General features: G+C 52.0%; 1 protein-coding gene across 1 annotated transcript in view; it reads right to left on the bottom strand.

Annotated features, from left to right (window-relative positions):
* LOC135533268 (BMP-2-inducible protein kinase-like) overlaps positions 1–17,047 on the bottom strand; it is a 63,664-nt gene extending 46,617 nt beyond the window's left edge. Inside the window, exons 1-7 of the mRNA XM_064960671.1 lie at positions 16,900–17,047; positions 16,585–16,701; positions 16,412–16,482; positions 8,321–9,131; positions 7,027–7,145; positions 3,688–3,793; positions 3,226–3,368 (exon numbers count right to left, since the gene is read on the bottom strand). Of these exons, the coding sequence (XP_064816743.1) occupies positions 3,226–3,368; positions 3,688–3,793; positions 7,027–7,145; positions 8,321–9,131; positions 16,412–16,482; positions 16,585–16,701; positions 16,900–17,047 (1,515 nt within the window). The remainder of the gene's footprint in view (positions 1–3,225; positions 3,369–3,687; positions 3,794–7,026; positions 7,146–8,320; positions 9,132–16,411; positions 16,483–16,584; positions 16,702–16,899) is intronic.
* Positions 17,048–17,323: the final 276 nt, after the last annotated feature.

Genomic DNA, 17,323 nt, shown 5'->3' with positions numbered 1-17,323 from the left:
AGAGAGACTGAAGGGACATGAGAGATGTCTGGGGTCAGCTCGCCAACCAAGAATTCACCAAATGGGATCAACACCAAACTCTGCATGTAGAATTACGCACAAATATCCTCAGTGTACAACGTAGAACACCAAATAATGCTTGCAGAGCAGAATTAGGCCGATACCCGCTAATTATCAAAATCCAGAAAATAGACGTTCAATTCGACAACCACCTAATAGGAAGTGATTAACAAACCTTCCTTAACAAAGTCATCACCTACAGAGAGATGAACCTGGAGAAGAGTCCCCTAAGCAAGCTGGTCCTGGGGCTCTGTTCACAAACACACCCTACAGAGCCCCAGGACAGCAGCACAATTAGAGCCAATCAAATCATGAGAAAACAAAAAGATAATTCTTTCCAATGTGTCAAGTAATTAACAAAAAAACAGAGCAAACTAGAATGCTATTTGGCCCTAAACAGAGAGTACACAGCGGCAGAATACCTGACCACTATGTACAGACTCAGTGAGCATAGCCTTGCTATTGAGAAAGGCCGCCGTAGGCAGACATGGCTCTCAAGAGAAGACAGGCTATGTGCTCACTGCCCACAAAATGAGGTGGAAACTGAGCTGCACTTCCTAACCTCCTGCCGAATGTATGACCATATTAGAGAGACAAATTTCCCTGAGATTACACAGATCCACAAAGACTTTTTTTTAAATGCAAATATCAGTTTTTCATCACAGCAGCAATATGTGACCTTTTGCCACAAGAAAAGGGCAACCAGTGAAGAACAAACACCATTGTAAATACAACACATATCTATGCTTGTTTATTTTCCCTTTTGTACTATTTGTTTCTCTATTTCACTTGCTTTTAAGAGAGAGACAGACCGAGACAGACAGAGAGACAGACAGAGAGACAGACAGAGAGACAGACAGAGAGACAGACAGAGAGACAGACAGAGAGACAGACAGAGAGACAGACAGAGACAGACAGAGACAGACAGACAGAGACAGACAGAGAGAGAGACAGACAGAGACAGACAGAGAGACAGACAGAGACAGACAGAGACAGACAGAGACAGACAGAGACAGACAGACAGACAGACAGAGAGACAGACCGAGACAGACAGAGAGACAGACAGAGAGAGAGACAGAGACAGACAGAGACAGACAGAGACAGACAGAGACAGACAGAGACAGACAGAGACAGACAGAGACAGACAGAGACAGACAGAGACAGACAGAGAGGGAGAAAGCCCAGTGAGACACAGCTCAGAGTAGATGACAGGACAAGTCATTTTGCAGTGTCCTTCTGGGATTCAATAACCCAACAGTCTGGTGTCAGTCTGGTGTCAGTCTGGTGTCAGCCTGGTGTCAGTCTGGTGTCAGCCCGGTGTCAGCCCGGTGTCAGCCCGGTGTCAGCCCGGTGTCAGCCCGGTGTCAGTCTGGTGTCAGTCCGGTGTCGGCCTGGTGTCGGCCTGGTGTCAGTCTGGTGTCGGTCTGGTGTCGGTCTGGTGTCGGTCTGGTGTCGGTCTGGTGTCGGCCTGGTGTCGGCCTGGTGTCGGCCTGGTGTCGGCCTGGTGTCGGCCTGGTGTCGGCCTGGTGTCGGCCTGGTGTCGGCCTGGTGTCGGCCTGGTGTCGGCCTGGTGTCGGCCTGGTGTCAGCCTGGTGTCAGTCTGGTGTCAGCCTGGTGTCAGCCTGGTGTCAGCCTGGTGTCAGCCTGGTGTCAGTCTGGTGTCAGCCCGGTGTCAGTCTGGTGTCAGCCCGGTGTCAGCCCGGTGTCAGCCCGGTGTCAGCCTGGTGTCAGCCCGGTGTCAGTCTGGTGTCAGCCCGGTGTCAGTCTGGTGTCAGCCCGGTGTCAGCCCGGTGTCAGTCTGGTGTCAGTCTGGTGTCAGCCTGGTGTCAGCCCGGTGTCAGTCTGGTGTCAGTCTGGTGTCAGCCTGGTGTCAGCCTGGTGTCAGCCTGGTGTCAGTCTGGTGTCAGTCTGGTGTCAGCCTGGTGTCAGTCTGGTGTCAGCCCGGTGTCAGTCTGGTGTCAGCCCGGTGTCAGCCTGGTGTCAGCCTGGTGTCAGCCTGGTGTCAGCCTGGTGTCAGTCTGGTGTCAGCTTGGTGTCAGTCTGGTGTCAGTCTGGTGTCAGTCTGGTGTCAGTCTGGTGTCAGTCTACAGTGCTAAGACAGACAAGGATGAGATCTGACTCCAGAGTGACAACAGTAGGAAAGGGGTGGAGGGGGAAGAGGGATGAGAGTAGGAAAGGGGTGAGGGAGGAAGAGGGATGAGAGTAGGAAAGGGGTGGAGGGGGATGAGGGATGAGAGTAGGAAAGGGGTGAGGGAGGAAGAGGGATGAGAGTAGGAAAGGGGTGGAGGGGGAAAAGGGATGACAGTCAGAAAGGGGTGAGGGAGGAAGAGGGATGAGAGTAGGAAAGGGGTGAGGGAGGAAGAGGGATGACAGTAGGAAAGGGGTGGAGGGGGAAGAGGGATGAGAGTAGGAAAGGGGTGAGGGAGGAAGAGGGATGAGAGTAGGAAAGGGGTGGAGGGGGAAAAGGGATGACAGTCAGAAAGGGGTGAGGGAGGAAGAGGGATGAGAGTAGGAAAGGGGTGGAGGGGGAAGAGGGATGACAGTCAGAAAGGGGTGAGGGAGGAAGAGGGATGAGAGTAGGAAAGGGGTGAGGGAGGAAGAGGGATGAGAGTAGGAAAGAGGTGAAGGATGAGGACAGGAGGAAGAGGGATGACAGTAGGAAAGGGATGGAGGGGGAAAAGGGATGAGAGTAGGAAAGAGGTGAAGGATGAGGACAGGAGGAAGAGGGATGACAGTAGGAAAGGGGTGAGGGAGGAAGAGGGATGACAGTAGATAAGGGGTGAAGGATGAGGACAGGAGGAAGAGGGATGACAGTAGGAAAGGTGTGAGGGAGGAAGAGGGATGACAGTAGATAAGGGGTGAAGGATGAGGACAGGAGGAAAGGGCTGACGGAGGAAGAGGGATGACAGTAGATAAGGGCTGACGGATGAGGACAGGAGGTAGAGAGATGACAGTAGGAAAGGGGTGACAGAGGAAGAGGGATGACAGTAGATAAGGGGTGACGGATGAGGACAGGAGGAAGAGGGATGACAGTAGGAAAGGGGTGACGGATGAGGACAGGAGGAAGAGGGATGACAGTAGGAAAGGTGTGAGGGAGGAAGAGGGATGACAGTAGATAAGGGGTGACGGATGAGGACAGGGGGAAGAGATGGGTAAATCCCTTACCTTCAGGTCCCTGTGTATGACAGGGGTTCTACACTGATGCAGCCTGGCCACAGCCTCACAGGTATCAGTGAAGATGGTCAACACCTCCGGCTCCGTAAACCCTGTATGGAGACGCTGGTTCATCTGCTTCACTACCTGACCAGCTGGGGGGAGAGAGAGAGAGCGAACGAGGAGAGAGAGCGAACGAGGAGAGAGAGGGAACGAGGAGAGAGAGGGAACGAGGAGAGAGAGGGAACGAGGAGAGAGAGGGAATGAGCGAACGGGAGAGAGAGGGAACGAGGAGAGCGAGTGAACGGGAGCGAGGGACAAAGAGAGATTGTGTTTAAGTTAATTCTACTTTATTAGGTCAATATAAAAATCACAGGTCTGCTTGTTCAAATTTTGCAACCGTCTCATGCTCAATAAAACAATAATGACCGGTCCATTGTATTAAAAATAACAGGGGGAACCTATAACACCTACCTTTACAGTACTCCATGAGAATGAGCACCTCCCACACACTGTCCCCTACGGAGTTGATGGTAGAGTCCAGGTAGTTCACTATGTTCCTATGACCAGACAGCTCCTTCTGCAGAGGAGAAGAGCACAGACAGGGTGGACATTCATGAGAGGTCTATGGTCAATTAAAAACAGTCTCAAAATAGTCAAGTGTCCCTTTTAATAGCCGGGCAACGGCACACATTTCAGAAAATAAACAGCTGTTTAAAATCAACACCGGGTCTAAAAGGAATAGTTTATGAGGTGATTTACAAGATGTAATGTTTCATTTGTTACATTAAATAATTAGTAATTACTTCTTTTTTATTTTTTTTAAATGAATGGCAATCTGTGTTTAAAAATCGCCAGTAAGAAACTGCTGGCTTAACAGGCAGCCAGACAGCCGGAGAACCGCTAGCTAACAGGCAGCTAAACAGCCGGAGAACCGCTAGCTAACAGGCAGCTAAACAGCCGGAGAACCGCTAGCTAACAGGCAGCTAAACAGCCGGAGAACCGCTAGCTAACAGGCAGCTAAACAGCCGGAGAACCGCTAGCTAACAGGCAGCTAAACAGCCGGAGAACCGCTAGCTAACAGGCAGCTAAACAGCCGGAGAACCGCTAGCTAACAGGCAGCTAAACAGCCGGAGAACCGCTAGCTAACAGGCAGCCAGACAGCCGGAGAACCGCTAGCTAACAGGCAGCCAGACAGCCGGAGAACCGCTAGCTAACAGGCAGCCAGACAGCCGGAGAACCGCTAGCTAACAGGCAGCTAAACAGCCGGAGAACCGCTAGCTAACAGGCAGCTAAACAGCCGGAGAACCGCTAGCTAACAGGCAGCTAAACAGCCGGAGAACCGCTAGCTAACAGGCAGCTAAACAGAACTAAACAGCCGGAGAACCGCTAGCTAACAGGCAGCTAAACAGCCGGAGAACCGCTAGCTAACAGGCAGCTAAACAGCCGGAGAACCGCTAGCTAACAGGCAGCTAAACAGCCGGAGAACCGCTAGCTAACAGGCAGCTAAACAGCCGGAGAACCGCTAGCTAACAGGCAGCTAAACAGCCGGAGAACCGCTAGCTAACAGGCAGCTAAACAGCCGGAGAACCGCTAGCTAACAGGCAGCTAAACAGCCGGAGAACCGCTAGCTAACAGGCAGCTAAACAGCCGGAGAACCGCTAGCTAACAGGCAGCTAAACAGCCGGAGAACCGCTAGCTAACAGGCAGCTAAACAGCCGGAGAACCGCTAGCTAACAGGCAGCTAAACAGCCGGAGAACCGCTAGCTAACAGGCAGCTAAACAGCCGGAGAACCGCTAGCTAACAGGCAGCTAAACAGCCGGAGAACCGCTAGCTAACAGGCAGCTAAACAGCCGGAGAACCGCTAGCTAACAGGCAGCTAAACAGCCGGAGAACCGCTAGCTAACAGGCAGCTAAACAGCCGGAGAACCGCTAGCTAACAGGCAGCTAAACAGCCGGAGAACCGCTAGCTAACAGGCAGCTAAACAGCCGGAGAACCGCTAGCTAACAGGCAGCTAAACCGGAGAACCGGAGAAGCTAACAGGCAGCTAAACAGCCGGAGAACCGCTAGCTAACAGGCAGCTAAACAGCCGGAGAACCGCTAGCTAACAGGCAGCTAAAACAGCCGGAGAACCGCTAGCTAACAGGCAGCTAAACAGCCGGAGAACCGCTAGCTAACAGGCAGCTAAACAGCCGGAGAACCGCTAGCTAACAGGCAGCTAAACAGCCGGAGAACCGCTAGCTAACAGGCAGCTAAACAGCCGGAGAACCGCTAGCTAACAGGCAGCTAAACAGCCGGAGAACCGCTAGCTAACAGGCAGCTAAACAGCCGGAGAACCGCTAGCTAACAGGCAGCTAAACAGCCGGAGAACCGCTAGCTAACAGGCAGCTAAACAGCCGGAGAACCGCTAGCTAACAGGCAGCTAAACAGCTAGAACCGCTAGCTAACAGGCAGCTAAACAGCGGAGAACCGCTAGCTAACAGGCAGCTAAACAGCCGGAGAACCGCTAGCTAACAGGCAGCTAAACAGCCGGAGAACCGCTAGCTAACAGGCAGCTAAACAGCCGGAGAACCGCTAGCTAACAGGCAGCTAAACAGCCGGAGAACCGCTAGCTAACAGGCAGCTAAACAGCCGGAGAACCGCTAGCTAACAGGCAGCTAAACAGCCGGAGAACCGCTAGCTAACAGGCAGCTAAACAGCCGGAGAACCGCTAGCTAACAGGCAGCTAAACAGCCGGAGAACCGCTAGCTAACAGGCAGCTAAACAGCCGGAGAACCGCTAGCTAACAGGCAGCTAAACAGCCGGAGAACCGCTAGCTAACAGGCAGCTAAACAGCCGGAGAACCGCTAGCTAACAGGCAGCTAAACAGCCGGAGAACCGCTAGCTAACAGGCAGCTAAACAGCCGGAGAACCGCTAGCTAACAGGCAGCTAAACAACCGGAGAACCGCTAGCTAACAGGCAGCTAAACAGCCGGAGAACCGCTAGCTAACAGGCAGCTAAACAGCCGGAGAACCGCAGCTAACAGGCAGCTAAACAGCCGGAGAACCGCTAGCTAACAGGCAGCTAAACAGCCGGAGAACCGCTAGCTAACAGGCAGCTAAACAGCCGGAGAACCGCTAGCTAACAGGCAGCTAAACAGCCGGAGAACCGCTAGCTAACAGGCAGCTAAACAGCCGGAGAACCGCTAGCTAACAGGCAGCTAAACAGCCGGAGAACCGCTAGCTAACAGGCAGCTAAACAGCCGGAGAACCGCTAGCTAACAGGCAGCTAAACAGCCGGAGAACCGCTAGCTAACAGGCAGCTAAAACAGCCGAGAAATGCTAGATAACTGGCAAGCACAAAAACAGTCATCCACTTTGAAAGCACAGAACCCTAGAGTTTTCCCCCCTTCTTTCAATTAGAAGCATGTCTATAATATGCGACTGTTGTGTTCAGGGATTTAAACAAAAAACACCAGTCTACTAATTGAAGTTTTACGGTAAGTTTTACAGTAAGTCATTACTCAGTGCTGCGTCTGACGTGCCGGTCTTTTGTTTCTTTATGTAGTTACTTTTTATGTCACCTCGACAGTCGTGTCTCTCCAATGTGTGTGTGTGTGTGTGTGTGTGTCTCTCCAGTTTTAAAGTCAGCACATAGTTATTTTATGTGGTGGGTCTTTCTATCTGTTCAGTTACAGATGGGTCAGAAGTTCAGGGTAAAACATATTGTCAATGTTCAACAACTTTCTTCCAGAGGCTTTCTTAGAGGTTGATACAGTTTACTGGAGGCATAGAAACCAGACAAGAAATCAAGACGCAAACACACACACACCATAATAGTGATCTCTCTCTTGTAGATGTTGAGGTCAGGGACATTGTTGACATACATCCTCTTGAGAGCGCAGCGCATGCCACTGTGTGTCCGGGCCAGGAACACCACAGAGAACCCACCTGGCGAGGAGGAGAACAGAGTGGTTAGCACCACACACACACACACACACCAGAGATAACACTGCCTTCAGCTAGTATTCAGACCCCTTGACTTACTCCACATTTTTGTTGTGTTACAGCCAAACTGATTAAATATAAAATTGCGTAAATTATATATTTTGGTATTTCAATGTCAATAAATTTGCAAGGTTTTCAAAAAAAACAAAAACATGTTGACACTTTATTAACGTATATTGTGTGTAGGTGAGAAAATATATTTAATACAATTTTGAATTCAAGCTACAACACAACATAAGTCGAGGGGTGTGAATACATTGAACATACATTGCATTTGTGCTTGTGTTGTAGGTTAATGTCCTGCTGAACGGTGAACTTGTCTCCTAATGTGTTGGAAAGCAGACAGACCAGGTTTAAAATCAGCTTCTCCACCTGTCAGGTGATTATCTTATTATTATTATCATCATCTTGGCAAAGGATACATTCTCACTAACAAGGATGTAAACAAATATGTGCACCAAATTTTTGTATTTTTTTTTTTTAAAGAAATAAGCTTTTCGTGAGTACGAAACATTTCTGGGATCTTTTATTTCAGCTCATGAAACATGAAACCAACACTTCACATGTTGAGTTAACACGGTTTATGTCGCTTATGCCTGGAAACAGCTCTGCACATTATTAAGTGGAGATGTGATCATGTAGCCTTATCATAATGTAGCCTTATCATCATGTAGCCTTATCATCATCATCATCACGTAGTCTACAGCTGGTGTCACTAGTCCACGTGTGTGTTTCTCTCATTAGGAGACCGAGCGGATGGCTTCAAAGACAGGAACGGGACAAAGCAGCGCTCCACAATGGCATCCTTGTTGCCTAACACAAACACACTGCTCCCCGAGGTAGAGTCCTGCATCAAGGTAGAGTCCCACGGTTCCCTGTTCAGAACAAGTATATTGCAGGTTGGAAACAGTTTAAATCAAAGCTACACTCGTTTATTTTTACCCAGGAGTTGTGTTGTGAATTCCACTGTGAGCGGCGAGGCGGGCAGACAGACAGACTGACAGCCGGGCAGACAGACAGACTGACAGCCGGGCAGACAGACAGCCGGACAGCCGGGCAGACAGACAGACGGGCAGACAGACAGACGGGCAGACAGACAGACAGCCAGCCGGGCAGACAGCCGGGCAGACAGCCGGGCAGACAGCCGGGCAGACAGCCGGGCAGACTGCCGGGCAGACTGCCGGGCAGACTGCCGGGCAGACTGCCGGGCAGACGGCCGGGCAGACGGGCGGGCAGACGGGCGGGCAGACGGCCGGGCAGACGGCCGGGCAGACTGCCGGCCGGGCAGACTGCCGGCCGGGCAGACTGCCGGCCGGGCAGACTGACGGCCGGGCAGACTGCCGGCCGGGCAGACTGACGGCCGGGAAGACTGACGGCCGGGAAGACTGACGGCCGGGAAGACTGACGGCCGGGCAGACTGACGGCCGGGCAGACTGACGGCCGGGCAGACAGACAGCCGGGCAGACTGACAGCCGGGCAGACAGACAGCCGGGCAGACAGACGGACTGACAGCCGGGCAGACAGACGGACTGACAGCCGGGCAGACAGACGGACTGACAGCCGGGCAGACAGACGGACTGACAGCCGGACTGACAGCCGGGCAGACAGACGGACTGACAGCCGGGCAGACAGACGGACTGACAGCCGGGCTGACAGACGGACTGACAGCCGGGCAGACAGACGGACTGCCGGGCAGACAGCCGGACTGCCGGGCGGGCAGACTGCCGGGCGGGCAGACTGCCGGGCGGGCAGACTGCCGGGCGGGCAGACTGCCGGGCGGGCAGACTGCCGGGCGGGCAGACTGCCGGGCGGGCAGACTGACGGCCGGGCAGACTGACGGCCGGGCAGACTGACGGCCGGGCAGACTGACGGCCGGGCAGACTGACGGCCGGGCAGACTGACGGCCGGGCAGACTGACGGCCGGGCAGACTGACGGCCGGGCAGACTGACAGCCGGGCAGACTGACAGCCGGGCAGACAGACAGACTGACAGCCGGGCAGACAGACAGACTGACAGCCGGGCAGACAGACAGACTGACAGCCGGGCAGACAGACAGACTGACAGCCGGGCAGACAGACAGACTGACAGCCGGGCAGACAGACAGACTGACAGCCGGGCAGACAGACAGACTGACAGCCGGGCAGACAGACGGACTGACAGCCGGACTGACAGCCGGGCAGACAGACGGACTGACAGCCGGGCAGACAGCCGGGCAGACAGCCGGGCAGACAGCCGGGCAGACAGCCGGGCAGACAGCCGGGCAGACAGCCGGGCAGACAGCCGGGCAGACAGCCGGGCAGACAGCCGGGCAGACAGACAGCCGGGCAGACAGACAGCCGGGCAGACAGACAGCCGGGCAGACAGACAGCCGGGCAGACAGACAGCCGGGCAGACAGACAGCCGGGCAGACAGACAGCCGGGCAGACAGCCGGGCAGACAGCCGGGCAGACAGCCGGGCAGACAGCCGGGCAGACAGCCGGGCAGACAGCCGGGCAGACAGCCGGGCAGACAGCCGGGCAGACAGCCGGGCAGACAGACAGCCGGGCAGACAGACAGCCGGGCAGACAGACAGCCGGGCAGACAGACAGACTGACAGCCGGGCAGACAGACAGACTGACAGCCGGGCAGACAGCCGGGCAGACAGCCGGGCAGACAGCCGGGCAGACAGCCGGGCAGACAGCCGGGCAGACAGCCGGGCAGACAGACAGCCGGGCAGACAGACAGCCGGGCAGACAGACAGCCGGGCAGACAGACAGCCGGGCAGACAGACAGCCGGGCAGACAGACAGCCGGGCAGACAGACAGCCGGGCAGACAGACAGCCGGGCAGACAGACAGCCGGGCAGACAGACAGCCGGGCAGACAGACAGCCGGGCAGACAGACAGCCGGGCAGACAGACAGCCGGGCAGACAGACAGCCGGGCAGACAGACAGCCGGGCAGACAGACAGACTGACAGCCGGGCAGACAGACAGACTGACAGCCGGGCAGACAGACAGACTGACAGCCGGGCAGACAGACAGACTGACAGCCGGGCAGACAGACAGACTGACAGCCGGGCAGACAGACAGACTGACAGCCGGGCAGACAGACAGACTGACAGCCGGGCAGACAGACAGACTGACAGCCGGGCAGACAGACAGACTGACAGCCGGGCAGACAGACAGACTGACAGCCGGGCAGACAGACAGACTGACAGCCGGGCAGACAGACAGACTGACAGCCGGGCAGACAGACAGACTGACAGCCGGGCAGACAGACAGACTGACAGCCGGGCAGACAGACAGACTGACAGCCGGGCAGACAGACAGACTGACGGGCAGACGGACAGACTGACAGACTGGCAGACGGGCAGACGGACAGACAGACAGACTGACAGCCGGGCAGACAGACAGACTGACAGCCGGGCAGACAAGCAGTCACACAGCGAGAGTGGATCAGGGAACCGATTCGTGTGGTGCTGAAAACATCCTTAAAATGTTTGTCCAAGAGCAGAGTTCCTATTCTAGTGTATCAGTAATATACACGGAGGTCACAGCTCGATCTTTCGGTAAAAACATTTTAGCAATACTGTGAAACTCATTTGGTGTCGTGTGCTTTCTGGCTGGTCAAGTGGAATGTCTAGACACATTGACTCGTGTTCTATTAAAAAAAGGCAGAATTTATTTTCTTCTGTTATATAAAACAATTAATTTTCTTCTTGTTATATCACATCATCATATTTACATTAACATTAACACAATGTAATTCATAGAGGAGAGAGACCGCAGTAGGAGTCAAGTCCATGTGGGCTAACAGTAGGCTACATTCTAGATTGGCTTAAATCAGGTCTCAGATCAACGTCCTGTCAACTCTACAGGGGGCTGTGACAGGACAGCGGAGCACGATTCTCTCACCGCACAGTCCTCCCTGGGGCGGCAGGGTAGCCTAGTGGTTAGAGCGTTGGACTAGTAACCGGAAGGTTGTGAGTTCAAACCCCCGAGCTGACAAGGTACAAATCTGTCGTTCTGCCCCTGAACAGGCAGTTAACCCACTGTTTCTAGGCCTTCATTGAAAATAAGAATTTGTTCTTAACTGACTTGCCTGGTTAAATAAAAGGAAAAAATTAAATAAGGAGAAATTAGCACTGATAATAATGTGTGTACACAATAAAGCAGTAATAAGCTATTAAGATAAGGAAGGCCCACGTCCCATGCTGCGTCTGGTCTACGCCCCCCTTCTCCCGACAGCCGGGCAGACAGACAGATTCCTCAGTAGCAGTTAGTCTGTACCAGAGCCACACGAAACAGACTGATTACATTAGAGGACCAGCGAGACTCACCTCACATCTGGATAGGATAACCTACAACACAACCGAACAGACAAAACCCTTCACCATGACAAATTAGGAGGTCAAGGGTCAAAGAAAGGAGGAAGGGTCAACCATAATAAAATGATGAGTTAGTGAAATTAAATTGAGAAGGTTAGGGATGGGCTTTGACATTTTTTATGTTTGAGTGATTTATTTAATATATTTTTTATTTATTTAGAGGAAGGCCCCCCCCCTCCCCACTGGGGGAAAAAAAATGTTATAACCTAGGCTAGAGGTCGACCTCTAACCTAGGCTAACCAATCCCAAATGGCACGAGCATAAGAGCCTCAGCTGGAAAATAGATGGGAATCGATTATTCCAAAACTACAGCTCATTTTTGGAACACATGATTTTCCTACTTCAACTTAATCTATTTTTTATTTTAAATTTCTCCAACTGTCGTTATTTGGCACAGAATGAAGCTTCTGTAGCCTGTCAGATATGTTTTTATTTCCGTAGGCCTAACATGAGCTTGTGTGCGTGTGTGTGTGTGTGTGGTCAGAATGTAATTGAGTGAACGAGACTTGAAAGGGAATTTAGGGAGGATAGACTACAACGACAAAGGTAAGAACTGCTCTGTTTTATTCTGAATGGAGCCGTTCGTTACTGTGTAGGACGAGAAAGCACGTGCAGAGTCAAATTAGTTTCCCCCCGGTTTGATGCAGTCAAGACCGGTTTCTATGTAATTCATTTGAGCTTTAGCAGCTTTTCGTCGACGAGAGCACGAGTCAGCTTGGTTGTTTGTGGTCTCTCATCTCTCGCTCCTCCCTGCCAGAACACCACCACTCTGCCTCGTGCTTCATCAGCTCTGGTTAAAAAAGTAGCTTACCAAAATGGTCTTTCCTGATGGTTTTTTTGCACGGATTTGGATCCGACCAGGTCTATACAGAACGGGTCTAGAGCTGTCCTCCTCGGGTCTGTCCGGATGGGAAACTTTTTCTCCATTACTCATAACCATTCATATATTTATAACAACCTAAAACGGAGCCAACTAGCTGGCGAGAGTCATTACCAGCAGTGGTAGGAAACTGTTTGAGTTCGGATTGTACTGGAGATGCAATAAAAACTGTTTAAAAAAAACTTGAACTCAAACTAATGAGATATCAAGCAGGAAGGAGAAAGAGAGGAGGCAAGCAGCAAGAGAGACAGAGACAAGTGGCTTTAGAGAGAAGGGCCCTCCCAGTCGCTCTCCCCAGAGCCTGCGTCTCTGCCTGCCTACTTGACAGAGACCATATGGTTCAGGATCTCACTAAATCAGTCTAAATCCTTTTGTGCACACACACACACACACACACACACACACACACACACACACACACGCAGTGGCTATAGAGTCGATTATTCTCCCAGAGTGCCTCAGGAGAGATGGTTTGTTAGGGGGCTTTTTGCCCTGCAGACAGAGAGGAGAGAGGAAGAAAGAACAGGGTAGGAGGGAGCCTCTGTACAGGAGATTGATGTTGTGGTCGGGACCAACAAGGCCATGAGCCCCCCTCACACAGACAGCCATGAGCCCCCCTCACACAGACAGCCATGAGCCCCCCTCACACAGACAGCCATGAGCCCCCCTCACACAGACAGCCATGAGCCCCCCTCACACAGACAGCCATGAGCCCCCCTCACACAGACAGCCATGAGCCCCCTCACACAGACAGCCATGAGCCCCCTCACACAGACAGCCATGAGCCCCCTCACACAGACAGCCATGAGCCCCCTCACACAGACAGCCATGAGCCCCCTCACACAGACAGCCATGAGCCCCCTCACACAGACAGCCATGAGACCCCTCACACAGACATGAGCCCCCTCACACAGACAGACATGAGCCCCCCTCACACAGACAGCCATGAGCCCCCTCACACAGACAGCCATGAGCCCCCTCACACAGACAGCCATGAGCCCCCTCACACAGACAGCCATGAGCCCCCTCACACAGACAGCCATGAGCCCCCCCTCACACAGACAGCCATGAGCCCCCTCACACAGACAGCCATGAGCCCCCTCACACAGACAGCCATGAGCCCCCTCACACAGACAGCCATGAGCCCCCTCACACAGACAGACATGAGCCCCCTCACACAGACAGCCATGAGCCCCCTCACACAGACAGACATGAGCCCCCTCACACAGACAGCCATGAGCCCCCTCACACAGACAGCCATGAGCCCCCTCACACAGACAGACATGAGCCCCCTCACACAGACAGACATGAGCCCCCTCACACAGACAGACATGAGCCCCCTCACACAGACAGACATGAGCCCCCCTCACACAGACAGACATGAGCCCCCCTCACACAGACAGACATGAGTGCGAAATAGATAGGCGTCCGCATGCTTCCCATTTCGGGAACAGTTTGTGCACATTTTGTGTGTGTGTGTGTGTGTGTGTGTGTGTGTGTGTGTGTGTGTGTGTGTGTGTGTGTGTGTGTGTGTGTGTGTGTGTGTGTGTGTGTGTGTTGAAAAGTCAGTAGAACCTAATGATTGGTCAACAGTAGGGATTCTTCAACCAAGCGTTTGTTGTATGTGAAAAGGAATTCGTGTCGAATGACATTCTGTGCCCATCCATCCACTCTAATGGAACATCCACAAACAAACAAACAAACAAAAACAAAACAAAACAACCTCCAGTCTCTATGTAGAACTCCATAGGGGATGACAGGGTAGCCTAGTGGTTAGAGTGTAGAGGCGGCAGGGTAGCCTAGTGGTTAGAGTGTAGAGGAGGCAGGGTAGCCTAGTGGTTAGAGTGTAGAGGCGGCAGGGTAGCCTAGTGGTTAGAGTGTAGAGGCAGGCAGGGTAGCCTAGTGGTTAGAGTGTAGAGGAGTTAGGGTAGCCTAGTGGTTAGAGTGTAGAGGAGGTAGGGTAGCCTAGTGGTTAGAGTGTAGAGGAGGTAGGTAGCCTAGTGGTTAGAGTGTAGAGGCGGCAGGGTAGCCTAGTGGTTAGAGTGTAGAGGAGGCAGGGTAGCCTAGTGGTTAGAGTGTAGAGGAGGCAGGGTAGCCTAGTGGTTAGAGTGTAGAGGCGGCAGGGTAGCCTAGTGGTTAGAGTGTAGAGGAGGCAGGGTAGCCTAGTGGTTAGAGTGTAGAGGCGGCAGGGTAGCCTAGTGGTTAGAGTGTAGAGGCAGGCAGGGTAGCCTAGTGGTTAGAGTGTAGAGGCAGGCAGGGTAGCCTAGTGGTTAGAGTGTAGAGGCGGGCAGGGTAGCCTAGTGGTTAGAGTGTAGAGGCGGGCAGGTAGCCTAGTGGTTAGAGTGTAGAGGCGGCAGGGTAGCCTAGTGGTTAGAGTGTAGAGGCGGTAGGGTAGCTTAGTGGTTAGAATGTAGAGGCGGGCAAGTAGCCTAGTGGTTAGAGTGTAGAGGCGGGCAGGTGGCCTAGTGGTTAGAGTGTAGAGGCGGCAGGGTAGCCTAGTGGTTAGAGTGTAGAGGAGGCAGGTACCCTAGTGGTTAGAGTGTAGAGGCGGGCAGGTAGCCTAGTGGTTAGAGTGTAGAGGCGGGCAGGTGGCCTAGTGGTTAGAGCATTGGACTAGTAACCCGGGAAGGTTGCAAGATCGAATCCCGGGAAGATGGCAAGATCGAATCCCCCGAGCTGACAAGGTACAAAAAAAATGTGTCGTTCTGCCCCCTGAACAAACACTGTTCCTAGACCAGTTAACCCACTGTTCCTAGGCCGTCGTTGTAAATAAGAATTTGTTCACTTGAATGAAACATTTTCTTAAATTCTGGATACATTAATCCAGCAAAGGGTTTTGGCTAGTCGGTAGTAGCCAGCTTTTGGACCCCAAATTTTTTTGAAAAGACGAAAGATAAAATTGCTGCCGGCCAATTGTCCGGGAGAAGAAGAAAAAAATCCCATTGAGAAAATAATTTTTTGCCTATTTGTTGATTAAAATACCAGTCCATGTAGACGGAGCTCTGCTACAGCTCCTCGTGTGCTTTTATCAGACCAATCAATGTAACAATTCAAAATGGTGTTTTTAATAAAAATAAAAGTTTTGATAGCTAGTTTAAAAAAAGAAAGATTCTCCCAGAGTTACAACATGATGTTGGAGAACTACTGCGCAGATAGATGGTTGTGGGACCTAAAAAATGTTTTTTTTTTTTAAATAGAGCACAGTTTGCTTTTGGCGTGGAGTCGATAGATTCCGCACCAGGAGAGTAGATCGGACCCCTTGGTTGGAACACTGAGCACACTAACAATCACTCTCTGGAACTTTCCAGGCGTTCTGGAATCCACGGAAGCCCTTTGATGAGGAACATCGTCACCTTTGTCAACACAGACAGGGTAATCCTGATGCCTCCACTGTATAACATATATATTTTTATTTATTTATTATTATTATTATTTTTTTATAAATAATACAATCTGTCTAATTAGCGAGATTGCCCATTTGTTACACGAATATCAAGAACGTGACACAGAGCCTAATCGCTGAACAATGTGGCCTCAGTTTGTGGATTTGGAAAAAAAGAGGACACTAGCCTCTTGCTTTAAAAGCAACAGTCTAGGATTGGCTTTTATCAGCAAAAAAAAGTAGAAAAAAATGGAAGCCCCCTCCCCCACTTCTTTTGGTACACAGCTAAAAAAATACTGGCCTCCATTATAACCTCAACCTGCTCCTCTCCAGCTGTGAACCTTGATTGAAAACAAGAAGCAGCATCCAGGCTTTTTTTAAATAAAATTCTATTTGACCATAGGAGCCACGACAGATCTCTAGAACCACCGTCACATGACTTGACCATAGGAGCCACGACAGATCTCTAGAACCACCGTCACATGACTTGACCATAGGAGCCACGACAGATCTCTAGAACCACCGTCACATGACTTGACCATAGGAGCCACGACAGATCTCTAGAACCACCGTCACATGACTTGATCATAGGAGCCACGACAGATCTCTAGAACCACCGTCTTGACTTGACCATAGGAGCCACGACAGATCTCTAGAACCACCGTCACATGAGACCACCGTCACATCTCTAGAACCACCGTCACATGACTTGACCATAGGACAGATCTCTAGAACCACCGTCACATGACTTGACCAGATCTAGGAGCCACGTCACAGATCTCTAGAACCACCGTCACATGACTTGACCATAGGAGCCACGACAGATCTCTAGAACCACCGTCACATGACTTGACCATAGGAGCCACGATCTCTAGAACCACCGTCACATGACTTGACCATAGGAACCACCGTCACATGACTTGACCATACCACGACAGATCTCTAGAACCACCCCGTCACATGACTTGACCATAGGAGCCACGACAGATCTCTAGAACCACCGTCACATGACTTGACCAACCACTTGACCATAGACCCACGACAGATCTCTCTAGAACCATGACTTGACCATAGGAGCCACGACAGATCTTGACCATAGAACCACCGTCACATGACTTGACCATAGAGCCACGACAGATCTCTAGAACCACCGTCACATGACTTGACCATAGGAGCCACGACAGATCTCTAGAACCACCGTCACATGACTTGACCATAGGAGCCACGACAGATCTCTAGAACCACCGTCACATGACTTGACCATAGGAGCCACGACAGATCTCTAGAACCACCGTCACATGACTTGACCATAGGAGCCACGACAGATCTCTAGAACCACCGTCACATGACTTGACCATAGGAGCCATGACAGATCTCTAGAACCACCGTCACATGACTTGACCATAGGAGCCATGACAGATCTCTAGAACCACCGTCACATGACTTGACCATAGGAGCCACGACAGATCTCTAGAACCACCGTCACATGACTT

The sequence above is a fragment of the Oncorhynchus masou genome, unplaced genomic scaffold (assembly GCF_036934945.1).
Source record: "Oncorhynchus masou masou isolate Uvic2021 unplaced genomic scaffold, UVic_Omas_1.1 unplaced_scaffold_2305, whole genome shotgun sequence".
Classification (NCBI taxonomy): Eukaryota; Metazoa; Chordata; class Actinopteri; order Salmoniformes; family Salmonidae; genus Oncorhynchus; species Oncorhynchus masou.
The sequence above is the reverse complement of the archived record's forward strand: the minus strand, read 5'-3'. Positions and strand labels throughout refer to the sequence as shown.